Raw genomic sequence first — 23,327 nt, 5'->3', positions numbered from 1 at the left:
TCCAGGTCTGTCGACTCCATTGGATTCGTTGACTCTATCGGAGTCCGAAAAAAAATAATTAAAATGTAAAATTTTGATATAAAAGGGTATTATTTTATGTTTGTACTAGATAATTGATAAATTTAACACGGTAGTAGAATATTTTATTTAATTAACCCTTAAATTCTACACCCTCTGGTCCAAAAAAGTCATATGTTTGGGCAAAAGTTTGAGATTAAGGACTGATCGGACTGATTTTACGGAATGTTTTTACTATTAGTATATCATATTAAGTGAAAATTACTATGCATGTGATAATATCGATAATATTGAGGTCCATCCACGATATGGAGATAAGGAAATGGTGTCTTCGGTGTCTTAAAGACTTTAGAAGAGCTCTCCGGTAGATATTTAATTGTTGAAAATTCTGATGCAATTAAAGTTATTAATTAGAATTTTATTTTAAACTTTTACTGTATCAAAAAGAAGAGATTGATAGTTGTTCTTTTCGTTATGATATAACTATGGCTCTAAACTTCACAAAAAGAGCAATTTTTCTAATTTTCTTGTTCTGAAAAATGAGCGCTAAATGGTTAGAGATATCTACTTGGAGTCTTCAGATGACCCTCATAAGTCAACCTGGGGATTATTATTATGATCCTCATTTCCTCCCTCCCTACCCCTCCCATTCACCACTAAAATCGTTTTTTTTTGTGATTACAGGAAATTACGCCGCACGGCTTAATCAAAAAATCTTAAGACAAGAAAAAAAAAGAAAAGAGAACTTTTAAACGGTAAAAAAAAACGCTTAAAATCACGAAAAGAAAATTATTTTGTCGAAAATTTTATCATAATAAAATTTTCATAAAATCATAAATTTTATCATATTTACGAATTTTATCATAATATTGTGTTCAAGATGAACATGCACGTTCATACAAATAATTTTCAAATTAGGATTTTTTAATCTTTGAGGGATATTAATGGGTTTTAATTTATATCGGACTACTTTTGAATAGTTAAATCGCCGGGATATTCATCATAAAGTCCTCACATCCTAAAAAGGATACGAATAATTCAACACAAAAGTTGAAAAGTTTTGGCTTCACCAAGACTTTACAAGGGTTTTCGTTACCCCTACTTTTTAGGTCAATGACTTATCCTTAAAGGATTTAAGGACTACTACACTAATTTTAGATACCTTCGAGTCATCGAGTCATTTTACGAAGTATACAAAACAAGCCTCACTTTAACGGCAAATATTGAAGAAACTAGGATGCTAAACGATCCTAAACTTTTACCATCCTATTTTCTATATCCTTAACTCTATCTGATATCAATTTGCTACCATTCTAACAAGTAGTTTCTATGATATTAGAGATTAAAAATTGTCAAATTCTTATTGAAATTAGGTCATTATGCTTAGTGCTAATGACACCCGTTCATTCACTTCTTGATCAGCATTTTTTCGTCAGCAAAATAAAGAATGTGCAATTTTGCAATGACGCATTATGGGTTCACGGAGTTCACCTTTAGTAATTAAGTGGGGTAAAAATGATTTTGTATAAATAGGGTTAATTTTTGTTAAATAAATCAGATTGCGATAGAGATTCCTGAGTTTCCGTTTGTTCCAGAGAAATCGCATCTCCCTTTTGGCCCAAGACCAGCGGCATCCTATTGCCTAAGGATTACCAGCGGCCAATTGGCTCCCTACTGCCAGGAAACAGCGGCTTCTCTTCAAGAAGCCTTAAGACCTAGGGCAGGATTTGAGAATATTTCTGGAGGAATTTTTCCCTAGAAGGCATTCATTTGCCGGACTGCAAGATTAGAAATTTATTTCTAACCTTGGTAAAACTCTCTCGAGGCACCCCCGGGGGTAGCCTACACAAGGGGGCATTACTGCCTTAAGCCCGGTGACTCGAAAGAGTCGTTACTAGAGGCCGTGAAAACAGCCGAGAGTCAGTCCAAACAGTGGAAGAATTCCCAAGAAAGTTCTCACCAGAGCAAGGGAATAATCTGACGGGATTCGGATTATTCATCTTCCTCTAGCTTCGGCTTTTCAGCTCTTTGGAGCCGAAACATATTGTTTTTCTTGAGTTAAAAACGTTACATTGATCCAAAACACTGATTTTAATTTCGAAAAAGTCATACAATATTATTAGTTCAATAATAATGAAAAAGTTGACTCTATAGGAGTCAATTTGAGTCCAAGTCGTCCAAGTTGACTCTATCGGAGTCCGTAGAGGAAAAAAAATAGCTGTTGACTCTATTGGAGATTGACTCTATCGGGGGTTAACTCCATCGAGGTCCCACTGTATTTCCCCTATTTCCCTTATTAACTTATTATTGCTGCTTCTTCGACTTCTTCGGAGAATTTTAATGTTTTCAGTATAAATTCTGATTTTCAGAATTATTTAAATATCTTATTTTTATATTTATTTTTTTAGAAGACTAATTATTCGAAAATTCAAATTTTATCATAAAGAATTTAGAAATGCATTTTTCCTCTGAAATTGTAATGAAAGATTTCGATCTTTTAAGGAAAAAAACTCCTTACCTGGCATATTATTGCAGAATCCAGGATTTGAGGATAATCCCAGGATGCTAAAGTTCTCTTTTGAGATAAATCTGGGAAGATTTGTATATATAATTCATAATTTTCAGCATATTCTTGAGCTAGAACTTATAAACCAGTAATTGGAGGTATAAGATGAATGTACTGGAAATAATTAGATGGGATTAAAATTAACTTTTAAACCTCTTCGCAGAGCTTATGTTTGGGGATTGTACTGGGGGTTTGTCTCCATGACAGCATCATTTTCCTCATTAAGCCATTAAAACGAATCCCCAACCAAATTGTATTTGCCCTATTAACGTGTTGCTCCAAACATACACATTTTGCCACACTTACGATTTTTATCCGACACCCAGTTTTGGGGTGGTTGGATGGTGGCAGAGGACGGGGGAAATTCCTGAAGAGTCGAGATGCTTAGGAGGAAAATTCCCACGATTCTTGCGATTGAAGATGGTCGGACATGCGCAGGAGGTCCTTTTTTCTAGCCCAGCATCTCCCCCCTCAAACCCACAAAATCCAGCACAAAGGATCCTCGTCATTCATCCTCACACAGATCCCTTTGTTGTACTATCGGCGAGAAAATCGCATGGTTCAGCAGATTAATATTCTCTCTCCCAGCAGCAAGAGCCACATCCATTTCATGGGAGAGTGAAAGTGAACAAAGGCACCCGAATGCGAATGTGGAAATTTGGCCAATATGAATACTCCGTTTTCACATCAAATCAAAATTTGTTATTCAAGATATTATTTTTTGTGAAAATGTCTACAATTACATTTTTGTTTGTTGGAAAATACAGCCACAAAAATTCTATCCAATAAAGGTGAGATAAACGAGATTTTGTCCAAACAGAAAGATTGTGTAAGTCATTTCTATTGGCGAAATTAGTAATAGATGGAATTATTAAGTAATTTATGTTGCCTCTCGCGGCGACATGATGTCTCACTTGGGGGCCCACCTTAGCCGCCGAAGCCGTAGAGAGTGCGACCCTGACGCTTAAGGGCATACACCACGTCCATTGCAGTCACCGTCTTGCGCTTGGCGTGTTCGGTGTAGGTTACAGCGTCACGAATAACGTTCTCCAGGAACACCTACAAATCACCAGGATGCTGTAAAATCTTATCCCATATTGCGAAATTCCCCATTAGCATTACCTTGAGAACGCCACGGGTTTCTTCATAGATCAACCCAGAAATACGTTTGACCCCACCACGACGAGCCAAACGACGAATTGCTGGCTTTGTAATGCCCTGGATATTATCCCGAAGCACCTTACGATGACGCTTGGCACCTCCTTTTCCTAATCCTTTACCTCCCTTTCCGCGACCAGTCATTTTTCACTCAGTAAACTTGAAAAATTTCTCCACAAAAACTAGAAGAGACGCAATTTCACTGCAAAAATGGCGTCGAATGTACTGTCAAATTGGTCTCCGGACTGGAAGTCCATGTTCCGAAATTTTCGAAATTCCATTCGAAACCCCTCTTTTTTCCCATCCAAAACTCACCTGCCTGCAACGATTGTTTTTTTCTTATTGCACTCTTACTAAATTATTCATGGAAAAACGTGTTATATAAACAATACATTTTATTAATCCATAGGCACAGTTATGTAACTTTTATTCAAAAATAATATTTCATGCATATTAGAGGTTTTTCGGGCTGTTTTTTCCTTGATCATAAATTTATTACATTTTGCAAGTCCGAAAGTGTGCTCCATATTGCGGACGAATTAATTACCATCCAGGCTGACGAGGATAGCCAGGCTGACCGGGTTGCTGTTGTTGCTGTTGATGAGCCAGACTACCCGGATATGTAGCATAGTGAGATGGTGGAGGACCTTGAGGGAATCCCTGATAGTACGGAGCTGCGAGAAAAAAAGTCAAACATAAACAAATGCCCCGCCGACTGCGTCGGATCGTAAACAAAAAGCAAGATTACACAGCGCCATGTGACTGACCTGCAGAAACTTTAAACCTCTATGATTCATAACAACAAACTACAATTTTGCTAATGAAGCGAAATTCAATAAGCGTGGGGAAAATTTCAAGCAGAGAGCAAAGGAAAGGCTAGAGAAAACACCCAGTCACTCACTCTGCGGATAGGGAAGAGGTGCATATGGGTTGAAACCCTGTGGCATCGGGGGTGCAACATATGTAGGATAGGGTGCTGCTGGAGATGCTCCATATGGCATTGGCATATTGGCCATTCCTGATGCCGGATACGGTACACTGCCGTCCACAGTGGAAGTCGGAACTGCCGGAGTTGTAGCATGATGAGCTGGTAGCTGCGGTGTAGGAGCAACAGCTCGACTGGTCTGCTGCGTAAGGTCCTTCATGAGTTCATCCTTTTCGGTCTTTCGAGCAAAACAGAAATCGGATATTTTGTTCTGGAATGTCACAAGAAGCTCAGTGAGTTCATTGTAGAACTTTGTGCCCTCCTTCAGATTGCCCTGCAGCTCCATGAAGGTATCATAGGCAGCTGCCAATTGGATGAGCAGAGCATCTCTGGTATTGCTAGCACCGCCAGATTCATTTGTGAAAGTCGTATGGGCAGATTGCACTTCAGACAAAATTCCCTCCTGACGTTTGATACTCTCCTGTACCTGAGCCTGCAACGGAGCCAGGGTTTTACCGATCTCCGCCACAGACAGAGCTGGCTCATTGATAGCCCCATCCTTGGCCAGAGCCGAAAGAAACTGCTCCTTCATGTTGATAGTGGCTGATTTAAGTTCAGCCTCGATAGCATCCCTCTCTGCCTTAATTGTCTCAACGCTCTCCATCAAGCTACGCAATTTCATCACACTAGGGCTATTAGAAACCCCAGCAGAGCCAGTATTTGGCACAGATCTCTCCAATTCATCGGGGGACTTTGACAATATCTCGATTCCCTGCAAAAAAAAACATCATTATCAAATTTAAACAGCTATATAAAATCGGCAATCTCAAAATGACTCACATTCATATGACTCTCGAATTTCCCACGCACAATCGCATCAGCCTGAACTGCTTTATTGATAATGTCGCGATACTTTGCAATATTGGACCTGAAGACTTCAGTTAATTTCTCTGATGGAGTCCTGGTCCATCTCTCCTTGAACTGATTCTTGAGCGCATTGTCCGAATCACGTTCATCATTGAGCATCCGATCGCATTCATCCAGGATCTCCTTGTTGCGTGTTAGAGCTTCTGGGAGTTCCTTGAACATCCGAGTGATCTGGGATACTCCTCCATTGTCTCTTACACCCTTCGCCTTGTCTTGCAGCGAAGGCGGCAGCCCTGACCCTCCGGCGGTGCTTTCAATGGCTGCCGGAAGATTGAGACTTGCCAGGACACTATTGAGCATCTGCGTGGCTTCACGCAACTTCTGAATCTCCACATTAACCATTTCCGTCTTTCGTGCCTCGCATGCAGACAGAGCCTGATGCAGAGCAACTGGTACCAAATCCCCAAAGAGATCCTTGTAGTTTGATCCCAATGGAGAGGATAGAGTAATGGCCTTGGCCAGCTGAGCCTTCCCAGGTCCTTCTAGCGTCTTGACATCCGGAATGATTTCATTGTAGATGAAGTCATTGTCCTTCTTGGATTCCACGAGATTCCTCTGAGCCCGTTCTGCGTACTCCTGGAACATTGAGGATTTCCCGGAACGTGACTGGGCGGCTTTGAAGAGTTCAACAGCATGCTGGAGGCGAGCAATCTCCTCGCCGACTTTTTTATTGGCACGACAAGCCAAACTCGTGTAGAGCTGTGTCATGGCATGGAATCCTGCCTGTTTGCCAGCCACTGTTGTTATCCATTCTTTCTCCCACAAATTCCTCACGGACTCCTTCTGCAGCCCTCGTAGGCTTTCTGCATAGAACTCCTCGCACTGGCAACAGAGTTTAGCAATTACCTGCTCCTTCATCTTGTCCCGGATGGCCTTGACCACGAAGATCTCCTGAGCTTGGGCTACCATGAGATTGGTGAGGACTGTGAGGACTTCCTGATAGAGATCAGGGGTAGGTTCTTGGGGAATAGCAGCCGGGACAGCTGCCTTCAAATGCGTAAAGATTCCTGCACTCTGTTGGTAGAGTTTTGTGGCCAATCGCAATCCTTCATCGCTGTCTAGGCTCTGAGCTCCGGCAACAGCGCTCTGGAGAGCAGCAATATTAAACAAGACGCATACTTTCTCATACCCCAGAGATGATAGTGCTGCAATGGGACATGGGTTAATTGCCAGCTGTAAAAGCTAGAAAGATAAGAAAAACCTACTCAAACTAGCACGTCCCCCAAAAATTGATCCTTTCGAGAATGCATCCTTCCATTTAAAGGGTATCTGAAGCTCCTGAACCGGGATTTTTGTTTCCAAACCGCACAGTTGATCGTAGTAGCTGATGGGGATTATCAAACAATGACACATGAACAAACACGCAACGATTGGTGAGAAAATCTGAGATTTCTATCATGCCAATGGGCAAAAAGACATTCCGAGAGATGAGTCACCCATCTCTGATGGAATCTCCCGACTACATATAGAGGAATTGATCCGGAAAAAGACAATTTTACTCACTTGTAGACAATGTCAAGGGAACTCTCGAACTTCTCGAAGAATTTCCATATTGCTGAGTTCCTCAATTTACTAAATTCATTGACGGCCTCGGTATAATTGGCGATTTTATCGCTACTTCCATAAGAACTCAGAATTAGATTCTTCAGTGGCTTTACGACATCCACCTCAGCTGGCTTTTTAAGAGGCACACTCAACAAATCACTCATCTTGTTTTTTTCAGCTTCCAAAATATTCAGAAATAATTTGCAAACACCTTCAACTTCAAGAAAATTTAATCTACTTTTCTGCTCGAGCAAAAGAACTTTTTTTGTGTGTCTCGTCTGAAATTTTTTTACTCCCCTCCCCTGATGGTCCAACACCTTCCAATCCGGAACTTCCAAAACATTCCAATATATTCCAATAAATCTCGAATTTCGGAAATTCGAAACCCCGCCATCCAATTTGAATTTCCCCACCTGCGATACCAAAAACAACGGTCAAAGCGCATGCTTCGAGTCAAATGTTGGCTATTCAACAAATTTCCATAGATTTTTTGTAACCAAAACAACATTATCCCATCGACACGAGCCAAGAACATACGCCTTTACGTTTTTCAAGGGTCTTTTGGTGGGGATAATTGTATTCTTTCCCTTTAATATGTGCTCAAACACTTAATTGCACGGAAAACGTCGTTTACCTCTACCATTTACGTCGCAATTCACAAATATAAAATTGAAAGAAGTGCTGTTTTTCCTTTGAAATTGCAGTAAATTTGCATAAATGTGAAAAATCTTACAAGAAAAGTGATAATTTTGTGGAATATCCTTTAAATTTGTCAAAAAAGATAAAATTTTAAACTTTCTCCAGTGTAAAAGTACATTTTAAGGGGCTATTAATGATAATTTAGTTACTCCTTTTGGGTATCTACCCTTGAATATTGATTTCCCAAAGAAACCACCACCCACACATAGAAAGGATAATATTAAAGCCATCATAATGTCGCATGTGAGTCTAAAGTGAAATTCACACGCAATAGAATTGGTTTTTCTATAATAAAAAAAAATCCTTTGTATATAAAAATTCAAACCAAACATATTTTTTCACATAGATGGCCATTCTGGATGAATCAAATGGGAATACATTGTCCCTGAAATCCTCTTCCTTGGCCCCATCAATTTCCACAGAGGATTTATCCGAATACACAGATGCTGATGAGAGTATCTCAGCACCTACGGAGTATTTTGCTGAATTTCTCTCTGCGGTCATGACCCAGGATTACCGGAGAGCACTGAAATACTGCAAACTCAGTAAGATTTATATACGCAATTTATTCGTAAATTTTCTTCTAACATGAAAATTTTTCCCTTTCTAGTTCTAGAATTTGAGCCCAACAACCTAACAGCAAAGGAATTCTACCCATTGATTTTGGAGAAGATAAGCTGTAAGTATACAAGTGGCACAGAAAAACAAATAGATCCTTTTATATAAATTTCCTTTTTCGGGTGAATAATAATATGCTTTGTATCGTGCGCACTTGAATATTTCAAGTTTATCAGTTTAGTTCATCTGAATTTTCGTCAATATGTGGTTAAATATTTCATATGATTTATTCGGTTTTTATATTTGGTTTTTTTTGTCGTCTACTGCCCCGAAGAGAAATATGCGAAGAAAAAGGGAACTTTGCCAAGAAAACTTATGTTTTTTGCAGAAAAGCAATTTTCAATCGAAATCCTTTAATTTTCATTAATTGAATTACTATTTCCAATTTTCCATTTTCAAATAAATTAAATTTTTATTGCAGAAAAATCGAGCTATTTTAGATAAAGATGTATTCCACAAATCTTTTGTAATTCTTTTAATACTTGTAGATTTTACCAGCCAATATCGTAACGATCGTAACTTACTTTATGGGCTCTACCTCTACAAAGTAACAGATAGCATAAAAATAGAATATTTTTTTAATCTAAAATTAATATTAATATTAATTAATATTAAATTAATCTAAAACAGAATATTATAGATAGTCTTCATGAACCTTCTTAAATTTACAAAGTTTCAAGGAATTCGAGGAAGGATTATGTAAAATAAAAAATAATGAAATTTTGAGCCCTATTTTTGGAATATTTGGCTTACAGAAAATATCAATACTGATTAGCTCAATTTAAGCACATTTCTCGTTAAGATAGAGAAAAATTATCTTCGACAAAGTTGTAGAGGATTAAATTTCCTATAAAAATATGTCTATTTGATATTTTTAACGTTTGCAAGAGTAAAACGTCACAAATTATCCGAAGACTGACAAAATTTGCCCCAGCAATTTTAAGTATCTCCACAAAATCGACTTTTAGAAAATGATTCAAAAATCACATTATTCTTACGAGATAGAGGAAAATAGTGTTCTGCAATGTTGTAGAGCAGTAAATTTCCTATAAGAATATGCTCATTATAAAACGTTTAAGTTTTCTCAGAGCTCGTGAAATAATTAAATATGCGTTTTGACAAGTTTTGCCCCAGTCTCCCCTACATAGTGAGTAATTTTACAGATATGGTGAAGTGGAACACCTTTGAATGTGGGGCAGCTTGAAATTGTAATTTTTTACCTATTTTTCAATAAAATTGGGCCTTATCGTGATAAACTTTAGCTGCATAAAAATATTGAGAAGCTAAATTACATTATCATATGGCTCAGTTCTATTTAAACAGAAAAGAAAATTTTCAATTTCAAAACTATCCCACATTCAAAGGTGCTTACTTCCGCCTAGTTTAATTTGGCAAATTTATCGAATGAAATTATAAAATTCTTATAAGAACGGTAATATAATTCTAAAAACCCCATACCCCTGGCCTGTAGCCTGTGGAATTGAAGCCAAGCCCTTTTTTACATACAAACACGTATGACAATTTCTCTGCATTTGCGACAGTTACACGAAAAAGTAGGGACTGCTCCCCTTTTGGAAGTCACTGATCCTTGTGGAGGGAAATATACTAGAATTCTGTCTAAATAAATTTTAACTACCGGCTCTGTGAGCTGAGTAAAGGAGCTGGCTTCTAATATAGCTCCATATAAAAAAGAAAACTTGCTATTAAGGTGATGAACCCTCCAAAGTTCAAAGGTTTAAGGGAAGAGCACCAATGATCTGCATTGTTCCTCAGAACGTCAGGTTATACCGTATTGTTGCTCCAAATAAAATGAATTTTTAAAAATCATTAGTCACTTTTTACTATTTACCTCTCACAAGTCACAAGAATGTACTGAAATGATGAAACCAATTTTCTATGAAACACCCGATTGTATTTGTGACGATCTGAGGTACAAAGTGTAAGTTTGCAATTACATCTATTTTTATTCATTTATTTTTAATATTAAAATTTAAAATGCACAGATATAGGTAACCCTTTAACGACGAGACAGTTTTCGCGGCCCGAAAATCAGCAATAAAAATGAAACCAATGAACAAAACCAGTATTTACTATATAGCAAATAGCTGGAGACTTGCAAAAAATATCCTAGATTTCTTCAACCTTCTACTTTGCAGTTACGTACAAACATAAGGAAAAAGTAACTTTAGGTAGTCAGGAAAAATTATTTTCTTTATGGGACACGGGTGTTCCAATCGTCCTTAAAGGGTTAAATGGATAATTAATGGGAGAATTATCAAAAACAAAAATACTAATATAGTATATTGGGGTTTATATTTTCAACTAAATATGGAGCACGTCTCTTGACATTCCGATCCATAGTTCTTCCCTTATGGCCTCTACACATTAGAGAAATTTATGCCCATATTGAAGCAAATTCCCTATACGCTTGCGTAGGAAAAACTCTTCAATATGGACATAAGTTTCACTGAGTGTGTAGAGGAGAGGCCATTATACACTACACCAGAGGTGTGCAAGAACCGTTTGAAACCGAAAAAACGTCAAATAAAGCTTGTTCGTCAATGGTCAAAACGCTACCTGAGCAAACTTATTTTGACGTTTATTCAGTTTCTACGGTTCTTACACACCTCTGCACTACACATTCTGCTTGTAATCTAAATTAATTCTCTTAGAAAATGTAAAATTTTAAGATACTTTAATATAAATGCTTTACTTTTTATTTATCAGTAGCGCAAAGAACTAATGAAGCCTCTTAATAATGCACCAATTTTACATATTAAGGTCACTACCATTGTTATAGAAGTTCTACCATAGAATGATAATGCTCTGTTCATCTTTTCAGATATAATTTTCTCTGTTTGTTTATTTTCGACTGTCTAAAAACATAAGAAAAACATTTTTTTTTTTTTTCAATCAAATACTAAAAAGTTATGTACACTAGCTACCCTATGGCTAACGTAGGTTTCATCGACCATACGCAGCTCTTGAATTTGGTTTTTGGTTTTTTAATTACTAAGAACTTACTTCTTCAATTAGGTGTTTTTTAATATAGGTAAATTGAAGAAAATTGTAAGTTCTACACTAAAAATAAAAATTAATAGCTTTGTTAATACAAAAAAAAAAACGCAAAAAAAGGTCTGAAAGTGTTGCAAAATCCAAATGTAAAGAAAGGTGTAATAGTAATTATTTAAAATAGAAAAATAATTGTGATTCCCGTTTCTAGAAACATGCACTTTTTTGCAATTGTTTCTAAGGTCTCTATCTCTAACATTGTGGAAAGTATAATTCTAGGATTCTAGCATATTATGTGTGATTAAAATATGCTTCTGTGATTCTAGCCATGTTTCTTGGATAATTTTCCGCGTTTCTTGAAACATCTGTCTCCCAAATGGTTTGAAGGGTTTTAATTTTTTCTATGAATTGCCCCTCAATTAAAATTACTTTTCAGAATTTTTCTTTGCCCAAAGCGCTAATCAATTTTTTGCTGCAAAAATAAATAAAATAAAAGTATTATATTAACAAAACTTTAAAAATTTAAAACTTTTGAAAATTTTCAAGAATACTGAAACATGATATTTTTCTCAGTGTATTTCGAATTCGAATTTAGTTTCCGGAAAGGGGAAATTGAATCGAAATAGTGAAGTGAACAAGAGGTTATGTTATCATTGTTTTGATTTTGTGTCTGCGCCAAAAATGAACATTTTTGCGAAAAATAGGAGCTATACACCCAATTACTATAGTTTATTGGACATCCTAGCCACTGAGGAGAAAGTGCCTTATCAAAAAACACAAGTGCTCACAAATCTCGAGAGGAGAACACATGTAACATTGACCAGTGAAAATGGTAAACAAAACGCGGCGTCCCAGGAAGTTACAAAAAATAATAAAATTCATAAATAAAAATCCTTTCAGGTGATTTAAGTGTAGCTCCCTTCGATGTGTCCCTCTCTGGAGTAGCGTCAGGATCAGCAGAAGACAGTACAGCGACAGAAGGTCAAGGTGAAGGGGAGCAGGAGTTACCTTTCTGGATGCTCAATGATGCTGAAGATCTGCACAACTATTATGTGAAAATAAATGTGCCTGAGGTCTATCGTTCGTTAAATAAGTCAATTTGCGAAGCTGGAGCCAATTCAGTCGATCTGGGGAAATTATGCAAGTATTTTTATGAATTTGGTCTGCACGCGTCGAAGTTCGATGACCACAATATCATTGGGAATATGCTGCTCAATACCCTTCGCCAGAGACTCCCACACATCAGTGATCTGTGCAATTGTGTGGACGTGAAGAACAACAGGGATAATCATTTTGATTCCTCCGAAGAGAAATTGTACAATACAGGCTGTGAGACATTTTCAATGGTAATTCTTTCAAAAAAAAAATCGAAGGGATGTTTCTGAAGCTTCCGGATCTCTTTTCAGTTCCACAATTGGCTGACAAAGGACGTGGGAGAAGCACGGTTAAGGAATAACAAGAGGAAACGATCCCTAATGGAAGCTGACGATATTCTGAAATTGTGAACGAAAAAGAACATTTTAATAAAATGATAAAGAATTATCCCAGGAGTTTCAATTCCTTGAGATTTTTTTTCAGGAGAATTTAATAACAACTTCGTGCTGTTCTTTGCAGATCTTGCAGAACAACAGGAAAGTGAAACCGATGAGAATTCCAACGTAGAGGACTTCGAAGTGGCTCTCAGCAAGAGTGACAGTAATTTCAGTGATGCAACTGAGGCCAGCAGTTCAGAAGCTGATTTTCCGTCCAGCAATGGCTCAAATGACGACTGCGACGAAGGCAGAGACGAAGACATTGAGAATCTTCCGGGAAATAGCTACAGCGACAGTACAACGCACTCCTACTCCAGTCTTTTGCTCGAGGATGAAGATGACCTGATGCAGTCATTTATCAAGAAGGAATCTCTGGATATTTGTAATGGAAATGGTTGAAGAAGCTCCCTTCATCCCAAGAAACTGCCCAAAAATACTGAGAATTTTTAATCTTTTTCAGGAATCTCATGCAGCGATTCTGAGTCCCCAACTGATCCCGTGACGCAGAAAACTGTGGGAATCTTCAAATCTACCTGTAACACATAAATGTCCCTGGATGATCATATCTTGCAGTTCACACCACAAAAAAAAAGAAATTTTTGAAGATAACTGAATGGTCCAACATTTTGATATGTTCCCCAGCAAATTTTTAAGTAAAACCACAGATATTTTAAAAAGAAAGATAAACTTGCGTCTGGAGACACGAGAAAGATATTCTTTATGTATAAATTGTAAAAAAATACATTTTCATTTTCTATCAATTAAATAAAATCAAGTGTTTCTTTTTATATCGTCTTCTGCTCATTTATTACGTCTTGAGTCTTCTTGAAGACTTTTTAAATTGGATGTTATAATAAAGATAATCAGATTTTTCTTCAATATTTTATGTTAGCTTTAAAATAAGTTTAAAAATTTGCGGGAAAAAAACGTTTACTTAAACTTTTTTTTTGAATTACCCATTTAATTCCGAGGGGTCAATAACTGTACTAGCCGTAGTTCATTATATGTCGATCTGCCGATTTTTAGCGAAAATCGTGTCGTACTGACAATCTTGACAAAAATCGTGCCGATCATGCGATTTTTTTTAACGCCAAATCGATTTCAATTTGCCTCTCGCAGTGAAAAAAATTATGGTATTGAGGAACAAATTATTTTAATGATCCAATCGGAGTATTGAATAAGACTAATATATTTAGAAGACAATCGAATTTTATGAATGTAATGTGAATTTAATCTTGAACTGCTAAATAACGCAACAATTAAATTGTTCAACCGACCGCAGATTAAGACAAGGAAAGTTTGTAGATTTTACTATGGTGAGGCACAGCAAAGAAAAGAGTTTGGTTTCTGAGTTTTCAAGGAGTTCGGTTTCTCTGATGGCAAGAAAAATAAATCAGTGGAAAGGCTTCTTGTTCGGATGAGAATTGAAAGCGATCAAGAACGTAACTTGGACCTACGAGTTTAGATATTTGTGGCTCATGAACGATTGAAAGAGGTTCCCGGCCAGTAAAACGTGGCTCATTTAGTGATATCAAGCGCACGAAATACGAATTCCAAACATTAATTGGGAACGAAACACTTAGGTCATAAAAGAATCTTAGAATCGAAATATATTTTGTTTTAGAAAATCTGCAACAAGTTTTTTCAATAAAATTATTTATAATTAAAATAGTACTGAGGCTTGACGTTTTACAATAAGATAACCATTATTTATTGAAAGACCAAAGTTTTAAGGGACTTGAACAATGAATAAATAAGTAAAAAATATATTGAAATTTTGATTCATTTTCTTTACAGACAATATAAATTCTTGACAAATTTATTTTCCTGAATTTATACATTTATTTATAGTGATTTCTAACATAATTTAGATTTGCTGAATACGAATACATTCCAGATTTTCGGATTCATCGAAGTATTATCTTTTCAAAAATTGTGAAATAGAAATGAACAAAATCTATCTCTAGACTAGAGTAAGTAAGTCACATTTATTTATCCGAACCACTTGTCTCCACAGTTCATCTTTTCTGCCCAAGGCTAACCACAAACTTTTTTTTTATGAAAAATTGTTTGCGACAAAAATTCTCTAAAATTCCCTAAAAAAAGAGAATTCTCTAAAAAAATAAGTTTACTAGATGTTCTTTTCATTTCGTAACAAAACAAATGAAAAGACTAGAAATTACGCTTTGTGCTCATATTTTCCCGGGTATTTTTAAGAATTTACCAACTCTGATTAATAAATATCGTTCGTAATCACACATACAAACACATTCGAGACACACTACAAACGAGGCTTAGCATTCACTGGTATTCACAAAACATAGTTTTTATATGTGTTTTTATGCAGATTATTTTTATTACAATGTACATTTACTCTATTTAAAATGAAACTAGGTGTAAATTTATATCTCAGTTCACATGCAATAACTATTGTGAATTATGTACAATTATTTGTGATGTTTAAGCTATCTCGCCACTTAAGCCAATTTAGGCGATTCTAGGGAATAATTCTTGTGGTTATACGTGAACTATGAAGTAAATTTACAAATAGTTTCATTTTCAAAGGAGTAGAAAAGTTAATAGAAATATCTGCATTAAAATCCACGGAAGTTATGTTTTGTGAGTGCCAGTGAATGCTAAGCATCGTTTCGTTTGTAGTGTGTCAACTTGGCTATGAACGAGTTTATGCCCTCTAGACCTAGACACTTACAACTTAAGCCGAGAGACGATTTAGTGGAAAATGATGAAAATGAATTCTAACCATTATTTCGAATATAATTACGCTAAGCCGTCTCTAGGCTAAAGGCCTCAACAGAGCTGAGGATTAGCCGAGAGACGGCTTAGCGTACTTTCTTATATTCGAAATAATGTTTAAACTACATTTGACCAATTTTCCACTAAGTCATCTCTGGCCTTTAGTCGTAACGTAATACGGCCTTCAGACCTAAGACTTAGCCGTCTGGCTTAACTCCTCTAGTTCCTAATCAGGTACGATTTTTTAGAAAAATGCTGTTTAAGATTGGGTTTTAAGGGCAAATGATTCATTAGATTTTGAAAAATCAATAAAATTGTTTATTAGGGTAGAGTCAGTACTTTTTCGCCAGTAAGCACTTTTTCGCCACCTACAAATAAAATCACTTTTTCAGGGAATTATGAGCTCATGGAACTACGAAATGACTATTACTTCGTAACCTCTAGTCCAACGGATCAGAAAACCATAACTGGTGCTCCATCGACTAGATTATTTGCAAGTTAATTGAAGAAATTGTCGACAAGGTGAACAGTCACCAAAATAATATGGAGTTCTTAATAAACTTGTCAACGCTCAGACAAATTGTCTTGCAATATTTTATGTTTTTGCAGTACAGTAATTGATATTTTTTCACTGAAAGTCACTTTGTTATTAACTAAGCTTCGCTCTAATATCATTATTTAATAATGTTTCCCAAAAAAATTAAGAAATACGGATGTGGTGAAATAGGGCTTACTTTTTTCGGTTGTGTAAGTACTTTTCGCCACTCATTTTTCCAAGCATTTTACAAGTGGCGCACCTCGCGGAATTTAGTTGAAACAGACGTAATTGTCAATTGATTTTTATCGCAAACAAAAAATGTGCAAAAAATCATTCGAAATACTCTAATAATTGTCTAATATAGGTGTTAAATAAGAAAAGTACTGTGCAATGTACTTTTGCGGGTTTTCGAAAGCTGCTATTTCTTAAAAATCAATTAAAAACAAATGGCGAAAAAGTGCTTACACAGTGGCGAGAAAGTGTTTACAAGGTGGCGAAAAGTACTGAAACATGCATTGTTGCAGGAAATGTATTTTTTCAACTAGATGCCCAAAAATTCCCAGAAAGTCTCCTGGTTCATTAGAGAGACAATGCTTCACAGCACTTGTACAGAAAATTTCTTTTTATTTCGACAAAAATTGTAAGAATTACAAGGGTACAAAACCTTAAGGTGGCGAAAAGGGCTTACTCTACCCTATTTAGATTTTTGAGACCTTCGGGGACTGGGCTAAACCTTCAGTCTGAAGCCGGCATAAGTGTGTCCAGCACATAATGCCCTAGACACACTTACGACTTAAGCCGAGAGACGACTTAGTGGAAAATTATGGAAATGTTGTTTAATAATTATTTCGATTATAATTACGTTAAGCCGTCTCTCGGCTAATCCTCAGGTCTGTCGAGGCCCTAATGTTCTTTTTACATTGTATCATTTACAGTCATTATTTAGTTGAATAAAATAAAAAAAAATATTAGATAATCGAGAAAATTATATTTGCTTATGATCCTTATGATTATTGGACCAAACCAGTTTCATCCCCGAACAGAATTTTTATAAAGATTTTTTTGCAACTTTATTGTGAGCAATGCAAATTTTTGAGACAACCCCCTGGCAATCTGAGCCGTTTGATTTTCAAATATCACGTGATTTGACAACTTTTCGACTTTCGAACAAAATGTCGAAATGTCGATCAACCTCCGGAAATCGAAATCCATCGGGCAACACTTGAAAAATTTCACCATTTGTGCATTTTGTGTGATCTGTGAAAAAGTGAGAAAAATCCAGGAAAAAACAGTTCAAAGAACTCTAAAAACAGTTGTAAACCAATGCAAAAGTGTTCTGTGTGTCTGAAGTAAGTAAGTCGACCCGAAAACAGCCAGGTTGAACACATTAAATTGCCTTTCTTTTTCCACTTCGCAACTGCGATACTGCGTGAAAATTTGGTAATAAAAAAAAATGGAGCGTCGTCGTGGAACAAAGTATGCCACAATTTGCTTGGATAATTCATCCAGCAATGATAGCACTTACGATTCCCAGCAAGAAACAGAATCCAATTGTGGAGACAGCGATGAGGAGTACGCTCCGAGTGTGAGGGGGCGTAAGGTGTCGGGTAAACGTTTAGCCACATCGTCGGGGAAAGAAAATGGCGTTCAGAGGGGTGTTCGGAGGGAATCTGTGGGCAAGGTTAATCGTTTGCCGACGCGACGACCGGATCCAAATGTGTTTAATAGGAATGCATTGATGGCACGGGAGAATAGGAGGAAGAAGAAGGAGTTGATGGAGCAATTGGAGCGGGAAGTGATGGAATTGAGGGAAAAATCGAAGAAATTGCACAAGAGTCTGTTCAAGCAGAGTGTGACAATTAAGAATCTGCGGCAGGAGAATAAGTATCTACAGAGTGTTATTGGGAATCAGACCGAAATTGTTAAGCTACTGAAGACACTCAATTCCACACGATTGCCCATCTCTTCGTCCCTGGAGAAGCAGCAGGAGATTGAATGTGTTCCCAGGAGGGGTTTTCCATCGCCGGACAGCAGTACGCCAGTGATTGAAAGTGTTTTCAAGGAGGAACTTGAGGATGGTAGGAGGAAGAATGATCCCTTCCTCTGCGAATCCCTTATTACACGGGATCCCTTTCTCTTCACAGATAGCGGTGATGATTGCCTCAATATGCAACTGTCACCCTGCAGTAACCTTGAGGAGTGGGATGAGATGTATCCATTGGGCTTCGACAAGATCTCAGATCTGCAGCCGGAATTATCAGACAGCGCAAACAGAGTCAGTATCAATTCAGAACATAATTACTTCAATCAGCAAGTTGATCACAAAAATGCTGGTGTAGACTTAGGACCAGCTGGAGTGTGTCTGCATGTGGCCAGCGGGAAGGTCTCCCTGGAATTCTGTGCATCCTGCCATCTCAATGCTGCAAGCACTTGGATGCTGGAGGACTAAGCATTCACATCAATTGTAACCAATGTCTGTATCATTTCTCTATAACAACCTACTTTTTAAGCTCAACTAATTATCTTTGAAAAAAAAACAAAACACAAGAAATGAAAAAAATATTCACATGCTATGAAAATTTCAAGAGATAATGAATTTACCAATAATTAATGGATTCTTAGAGATCAAACTTAGAATTAACGAAGCAGATCTTTTGTATTATTTTGTAGAATTTTTCTTATTAGTGATTGAATTCTTTCCCCCTGATTTTTAATTAATAGCAAAAAAGAAATTCCCAAAAAAACCTAAAGATAAAATATGTTCAAGAGGAGTCCAATAGAATTTAATATGTTATCTCATTTTTTTCAAGAATTTGTTTACAAAATTTCGGAATTACTTTACTGTAACTTTTTTAATGTTGTTATTTTTTGCAGGGAGGCAGTATTTGATGTCCTGAGTAAGTGCAGCCCATTATTTTATTTTACATTACGTCCCCTTCAAAAGCTATGGTCAACCAAAATTCATATTTTTTAATCTTTTATTGATTCCTTATTACAGAAGAATGCTCAAAACCGAGATAATTCGTCGGTTGCCTCAGCAACTGTGCTAACTGCATTTGCTTTGTGTCAGCATTCGTTGTAAGCAACGCATCGCTGCGCGGCGTTTGCAATGAATGCAGACACAAAGCAAATGCAGTTAGCACAGTTGCTGAGGCAACCGACGAATTCGTCTATTTGCGAAAAAGTCCTTTCCGGAATTTTTTTCCGGTTTTTAGTTTTTAAAAAATATGTTAATGGCTTTGTCACATCTTTTAGTTTAGGAAAATTTCATGAAGTCGAAATTCGAATCCCTGTCTTTATATCGAATCCCTGTCTGTATATGTCCGTCCCATTCTTTCGTATTCGATTGAGCTAAATTGAATTCGTTGTGACGTTTCAAAGAAGAAGAGTCGAAAAGAATAAGATAGACATATACAAAGCGTGTGAGAAAGACAGAGATTCGAATTTCGACTTTATGAAATTTTCCTGATCTAAAAGGTTTGGCGGGACCAGAAGGAAAAATTTATTTAGAGATTAATCCGAAACTCAATTCTACGATTTCTTGATTAAAACCAGAGATTTAGCTCTCATACGACACATAATTCTCTCTTAATCCGAGATACTGTCGCTTTTAAATAGAAATTATAAGGTTCACAACAGGGGCATGACGTTTCCTATGTTTCCCATATGTTTCTAGCGTGCCGAAAAAACTTTTGAGTTTGTTAGCTATTTTCTGTCGTTCTATAATGAATTATCAAAAACTACAAATACAAAATACAAGCCAACTTAATAGTGAATAGGCAACGGAAAACCCTAAATTGGCAACCTACGTAGTTTTGGAGATATCTCGTGAAATGTTTACGAAAACAGGAACATATTTACACCGAAACCGATCGCCTTTTTCAAAGCTAATGTCACCTCCCTGGTTCACAAAATGTAATATAGGAACCAGCCAAAATATTTCATTTAAAATTTGACTTGAAAATGGTTTTCAGTTACTGAAAAGCATTTTTTTCTTAAATGAAAATTAAGCCACGCCCCCCTGCAAAATTGAATTTTATACGGGCTTCAGACCTAAGGCTTAGCCATACAGCTTAACTTCTCTAATATCTTATCAGTCAAGATTTTTTGGAAAATTTTGACTTAGACTTGGATGATTATTAAGGGCAAATGACCAAAAATTGACAAATTTTGTCCCAGTCTCCTTATAAAAGTGATAATAAAAAATCTCAGCTAAAATATAAAATCTAATAAATATAACAGTCAAGATTTTGACTGCTTACGTCTAAATTAAACTTGAAAATGTGTTCTTTTCACTAAAAATCAATTATTCTTAAAGGAAAATTAAGCCACGCCCCTTGTAAAATTTCACTACTTTTCCTGACAGACTTGTACTCTTGAGTTGCAAACATTGAAGTTAGCGCAAAACTATTCATAACAAAAGAATTCTCTACTAAAATTTCATACAACGGTTTGCGCGGTTTTCTATCAATCAATGTTAGTCCAAACATTTTTAAATGAGGTCTTGTTGCAGTAATTTTGACTATTTCTCGGGATGGAAGTAGAAGTTATGTGTTTTTTTTTTATATTGAAAGACAAGAAGTGGGCGTGGTTTCGTGACGTTGCTCAGTTATACAAGATAATGACACGGATTTCTGAAAAGTTTAGCTAAAACAGCTGATACACTAATCATTCGTACTTAAGCTGATAAAATTTTACAGAGATTACAATAAACCTACTTTGCAGAGATTCACCTATTAGGTATGATTCTTACATAATCATACTTATTTTCTTTTATTTTGGCACAAAAAAATGGAAATTTGGAATTTACTTACTGTTTCAGATGTAAAAAAAAATAGAAGCTGTTCCTCTGAGGTTACTCTTTTCTTTTTCATCCATCTGAAAAAGTGAGGAAATCTGACATGCTCCAAATTATCCCATTTTACCCTAGGGAAAATATGCAAAATCAAAAATTTACACTACGTCACACGTCACAGGCCGCCGCTGTCTGAAATACTTATTTATGGCGATATAGTCTTGTCGTTTTAACGATTATTTTCCACAAGCACGCGGCAAGTTGGCTTTTTATATGGAGCTAATTGAAGCCAATTTCCTAAATTGATCTCGGACTCAGCTCACATTGTTCCAAGGAAAAAATGTATTTAAATAAAACTTTAGTATATTTATCCCTCAACGCGATAAGGGATCTTATAATACGAAAAAACTTCTCAATTTTTAGATATTTAGCGTAACGGTCACGAGTGAAAAAAAATCCCTTATAAATTTTAATCGAAGTATGAGAAAATGGCTTCAAATTTCAGACAACTTGCCAGGAACTAGGTTTTCCACCTTCCAAAAACCCCAGTGACCAATTTTAACCTTTATGAATCAGACGATTTCCACAAAAAAAAAACACTTAGTGGCCCTCTGTCTGATAGTTACCAGTTCTAGAAGTCAAACAATTAGAGATAGAGACTTGGACTTTTCGAGTAACCTATTACATGAATGAATCTTCGTATCATAAACACAACCTTCATTATTACTCAAATTGTCCACAAATACAGTGGCGGTCAAAATAATAGAATCACTTTGCAAAGCTTACATATTTTAACTTTTGTATTTTTTCTCAATTTGTTCATATAATTCTGCAGTAGAAATCTTCAAATTAATAGAATCGATTAAACGATTCATTTTCCAATTAGAAATGTTGCTAAACAACTATCTTCATCCAATTAGTTACGCATTTTGTGCATTAATTTCAAAAAAGAATTGCAAAGTTGAGCATTACGCAAATCTCGGACGCTTTTTTTATCCTTCTTTTTATGTCACTGGTCTTCTAGGGGAGTGTCCTATTAACTGGGATTCTTTACAATTTCTGCTTCTGTGGTCCAGGGTGCAATCTAATCCCGTCAGATCGGACCCAAACTTTATAGTAACCTTCCAACTTCTAATTCAAATTCTGTGTCCTATTTTATGGACGCCATAGCTTCTGAAGGGGGCGTAGCCAAAATTTTTATGGGCGGAACTTACTTAGGATGTCAAATACTGCCTCCATCCAACAAAAAGAAGTTACAGTAGAGGAATTCCGAAAATTCCTCTGATAAATGTGACTTCCAAAGTACCTCCTTATTACTGAATTGTGTGTCTCCGTTGCAGGACGTCTTAATGGATTGCTGCTGCATTGGCAGAAGCCCCACACAAAATGAGGCATTTATGAACCGCGAATAATTGCTGAGGTGGGACTTTTAAAAGTCAAAATGAATGATTCTCAGCACTTTTCACAAGTTCAATGATTTACCATTTTATCAAAAGGAAGGGACGAAAGTCTCTCGCCAAATCTTGTGAAAAGACACTGAAAGTCATTCATTTGGTCTAAAAACAAAAAAAAAAAGATTTTCCTCAAAAAAAAATCGTTGGATGTTTATGTCTGCAAAAACTGCTAATGCGAATTTATGATTCCAGCAAAAAGTGCACTCATTGAGCAGCCGACGTACGAGTTGATGGCAACTCCACAACTCTTGTACAGTCGCAAGGGACGAAAGAGAGAGAGAGGAAGAGAAGAGACTTCTTCAGTGGTTGTGTTGTGTGTAAAAAAAATGTATCGTTCCGAAAGGGTGCAAAAGAAAATCAGTTTTTTTGAGGCAAATTGTGCAGTTTTATGTACAATTTGTCAAATATGTGAACATGCTATTCTCATCTTTTTCACATAGTTCTTTCAGCACAGGCAATAAAAGACCCCCAAATGTGGATGAGTCTCTCGAGAGCATGGGCGAAAGGTGTTCTTTTGCTTTGGAAGTCACACAAAAATCAAAGCATCTAAAGAAAAAAAAATCAAATGGTAGGTGTTTGCATTTCCATCATTTTAAATTCTATTGACCAAATGACTCCAATTTTTTTTTTTAATAATTACTTTCTTATTGGAAAAAACCATGGAAAGAATTTGTCGATTTTTAGGGGTTTTTTGTGACAAAGAATTGTCACAATTTAGTGTTATGGATTACAAAAAAATAAAATATTTTGTAATATTTAAGGATTAATAAATTATTCACAACAAAA

General features: G+C 36.3%; 4 protein-coding genes across 8 annotated transcripts; 2 read left to right on the top strand and 2 right to left on the bottom strand.

The window, feature by feature from the left end:
- Nucleotides 1-3,263: 3,263 nt before the first annotated feature.
- Nucleotides 3,264-3,976, bottom strand: LOC129809873 (histone H4). The gene is made up of 2 exons (XM_055860009.1): nt 3,707-3,976; nt 3,264-3,643 (listed from the first exon to the last, which is right to left on the bottom strand). The coding sequence occupies exons 1-2, from the start codon at nt 3,884-3,886 to the stop codon at nt 3,512-3,514; spliced, it is 312 nt and encodes a 103-aa protein (XP_055715984.1). The 5' UTR covers nt 3,887-3,976; the 3' UTR covers nt 3,264-3,511.
- A 146-nt stretch (nt 3,977-4,122) lies between these two features.
- Nucleotides 4,123-7,489, bottom strand: LOC129809870 (programmed cell death 6-interacting protein). Its single transcript, XM_055860006.1, has 5 exons — nt 7,098-7,489; nt 6,800-6,918; nt 5,508-6,739; nt 4,644-5,439; nt 4,123-4,416 (listed from the first exon to the last, which is right to left on the bottom strand). The coding sequence occupies exons 1-5, from the start codon at nt 7,301-7,303 to the stop codon at nt 4,286-4,288; spliced, it is 2,484 nt and encodes an 827-aa protein (XP_055715981.1). The 5' UTR covers nt 7,304-7,489; the 3' UTR covers nt 4,123-4,285.
- Nucleotides 7,490-7,549: 60 nt separating this feature from the next.
- Nucleotides 7,550-13,796, top strand: LOC129809872 (glutamate-rich protein 2). Of its 2 annotated transcripts, none has more exons than XM_055860008.1 (5): nt 7,550-8,081; nt 8,185-8,383; nt 8,449-8,517; nt 13,083-13,382; nt 13,461-13,524. In XM_055860008.1, coding segments are annotated over exons 1-5 (579 nt in total). In that variant the 5' UTR covers nt 7,550-8,072; the 3' UTR covers nt 13,463-13,524. The 2 variants fall into 2 exon arrangements, with proteins under 2 accessions (XP_055715983.1, XP_055715982.1); XM_055860007.1 differs by having other exon boundaries at nt 7,556-8,081; nt 13,083-13,394; nt 13,461-13,796.
- Nucleotides 13,797-17,502: 3,706 nt separating this feature from the next.
- On the top strand, nt 17,503-23,327 carry LOC129809869 (uncharacterized). 4 transcript variants are annotated; one of them, XR_008752684.1, is made up of 5 exons: nt 17,503-18,370; nt 18,437-18,567; nt 18,632-18,765; nt 22,428-22,507; nt 22,734-23,327. XR_008752684.1 is itself a non-coding variant. In XM_055860005.1 (3 exons), the coding sequence occupies exons 1-3, from the start codon at nt 17,746-17,748 to the stop codon at nt 18,635-18,637; spliced, it is 762 nt and encodes a 253-aa protein (XP_055715980.1). In that variant the 5' UTR covers nt 17,503-17,745; the 3' UTR covers nt 18,638-19,024. The 4 variants fall into 4 exon arrangements, 2 of the variants coding, with proteins under 2 accessions (XP_055715980.1, XP_055715979.1); XR_008752683.1 differs by having other exon boundaries at nt 17,510-18,370; nt 18,437-18,765; XM_055860005.1 differs by lacking the exons at nt 22,428-22,507; nt 22,734-23,327 and having other exon boundaries at nt 18,632-19,024.

The sequence above is a fragment of the Phlebotomus papatasi genome, chromosome 1 (assembly GCF_024763615.1).
Source record: "Phlebotomus papatasi isolate M1 chromosome 1, Ppap_2.1, whole genome shotgun sequence".
NCBI classification, from domain to species: Eukaryota; Metazoa; Arthropoda; class Insecta; order Diptera; family Psychodidae; genus Phlebotomus; species Phlebotomus papatasi.
The sequence above is the reverse complement of the archived record's forward strand: the minus strand, read 5'-3'. Positions and strand labels throughout refer to the sequence as shown.

What these genes read in the sequence shown, in the direction of transcription:
- LOC129809870 (XM_055860006.1), bottom strand. Translation starts at nt 7,303, where the DNA reads ATGAGTGATTTGTTGAGTGTGCCTCTTAAAAAGCCAGCTGAGGTGGAT. An exon ending in TCCCTTGACATTGTCTACAA is followed by an intron (nt 6,919 to 7,097) that starts GTGAGTAAAATT and finishes AATCCCCATCAG; the next exon opens with CTACTACGATCAACTGTGCG. An exon ending in ACCTCTTCCCTATCCGCAGA is followed by an intron (nt 4,417 to 4,643) that starts GTGAGTGACTGG and finishes TTTTTCTCGCAG; the next exon opens with CTCCGTACTATCAGGGATTC.
- LOC129809872 (XM_055860007.1), top strand. An exon ending in ACTGAAATACTGCAAACTCA is followed by an intron (nt 8,384 to 8,448) that starts GTAAGATTTATA and finishes TTCCCTTTCTAG; the next exon opens with TTCTAGAATTTGAGCCCAAC. An exon ending in GGATATTTGTAATGGAAATG is followed by an intron (nt 13,395 to 13,460) that starts GTTGAAGAAGCT and finishes AATCTTTTTCAG; the next exon opens with GAATCTCATGCAGCGATTCT.
- LOC129809873 (XM_055860009.1), bottom strand. Translation starts at nt 3,886, where the DNA reads ATGACTGGTCGCGGAAAGGGAGGTAAAGGATTAGGAAAAGGAGGTGCC. An exon ending in AAACCCGTGGCGTTCTCAAG is followed by an intron (nt 3,644 to 3,706) that starts GTAATGCTAATG and finishes GGTGATTTGTAG; the next exon opens with GTGTTCCTGGAGAACGTTAT.
- LOC129809869 (XM_055860004.1), top strand. Translation starts at nt 17,746, where the DNA reads ATGGAGCGTCGTCGTGGAACAAAGTATGCCACAATTTGCTTGGATAAT. An exon ending in CAAGGAGGAACTTGAGGATG is followed by an intron (nt 18,371 to 18,436) that starts GTAGGAGGAAGA and finishes TTCTCTTCACAG; the next exon opens with ATAGCGGTGATGATTGCCTC.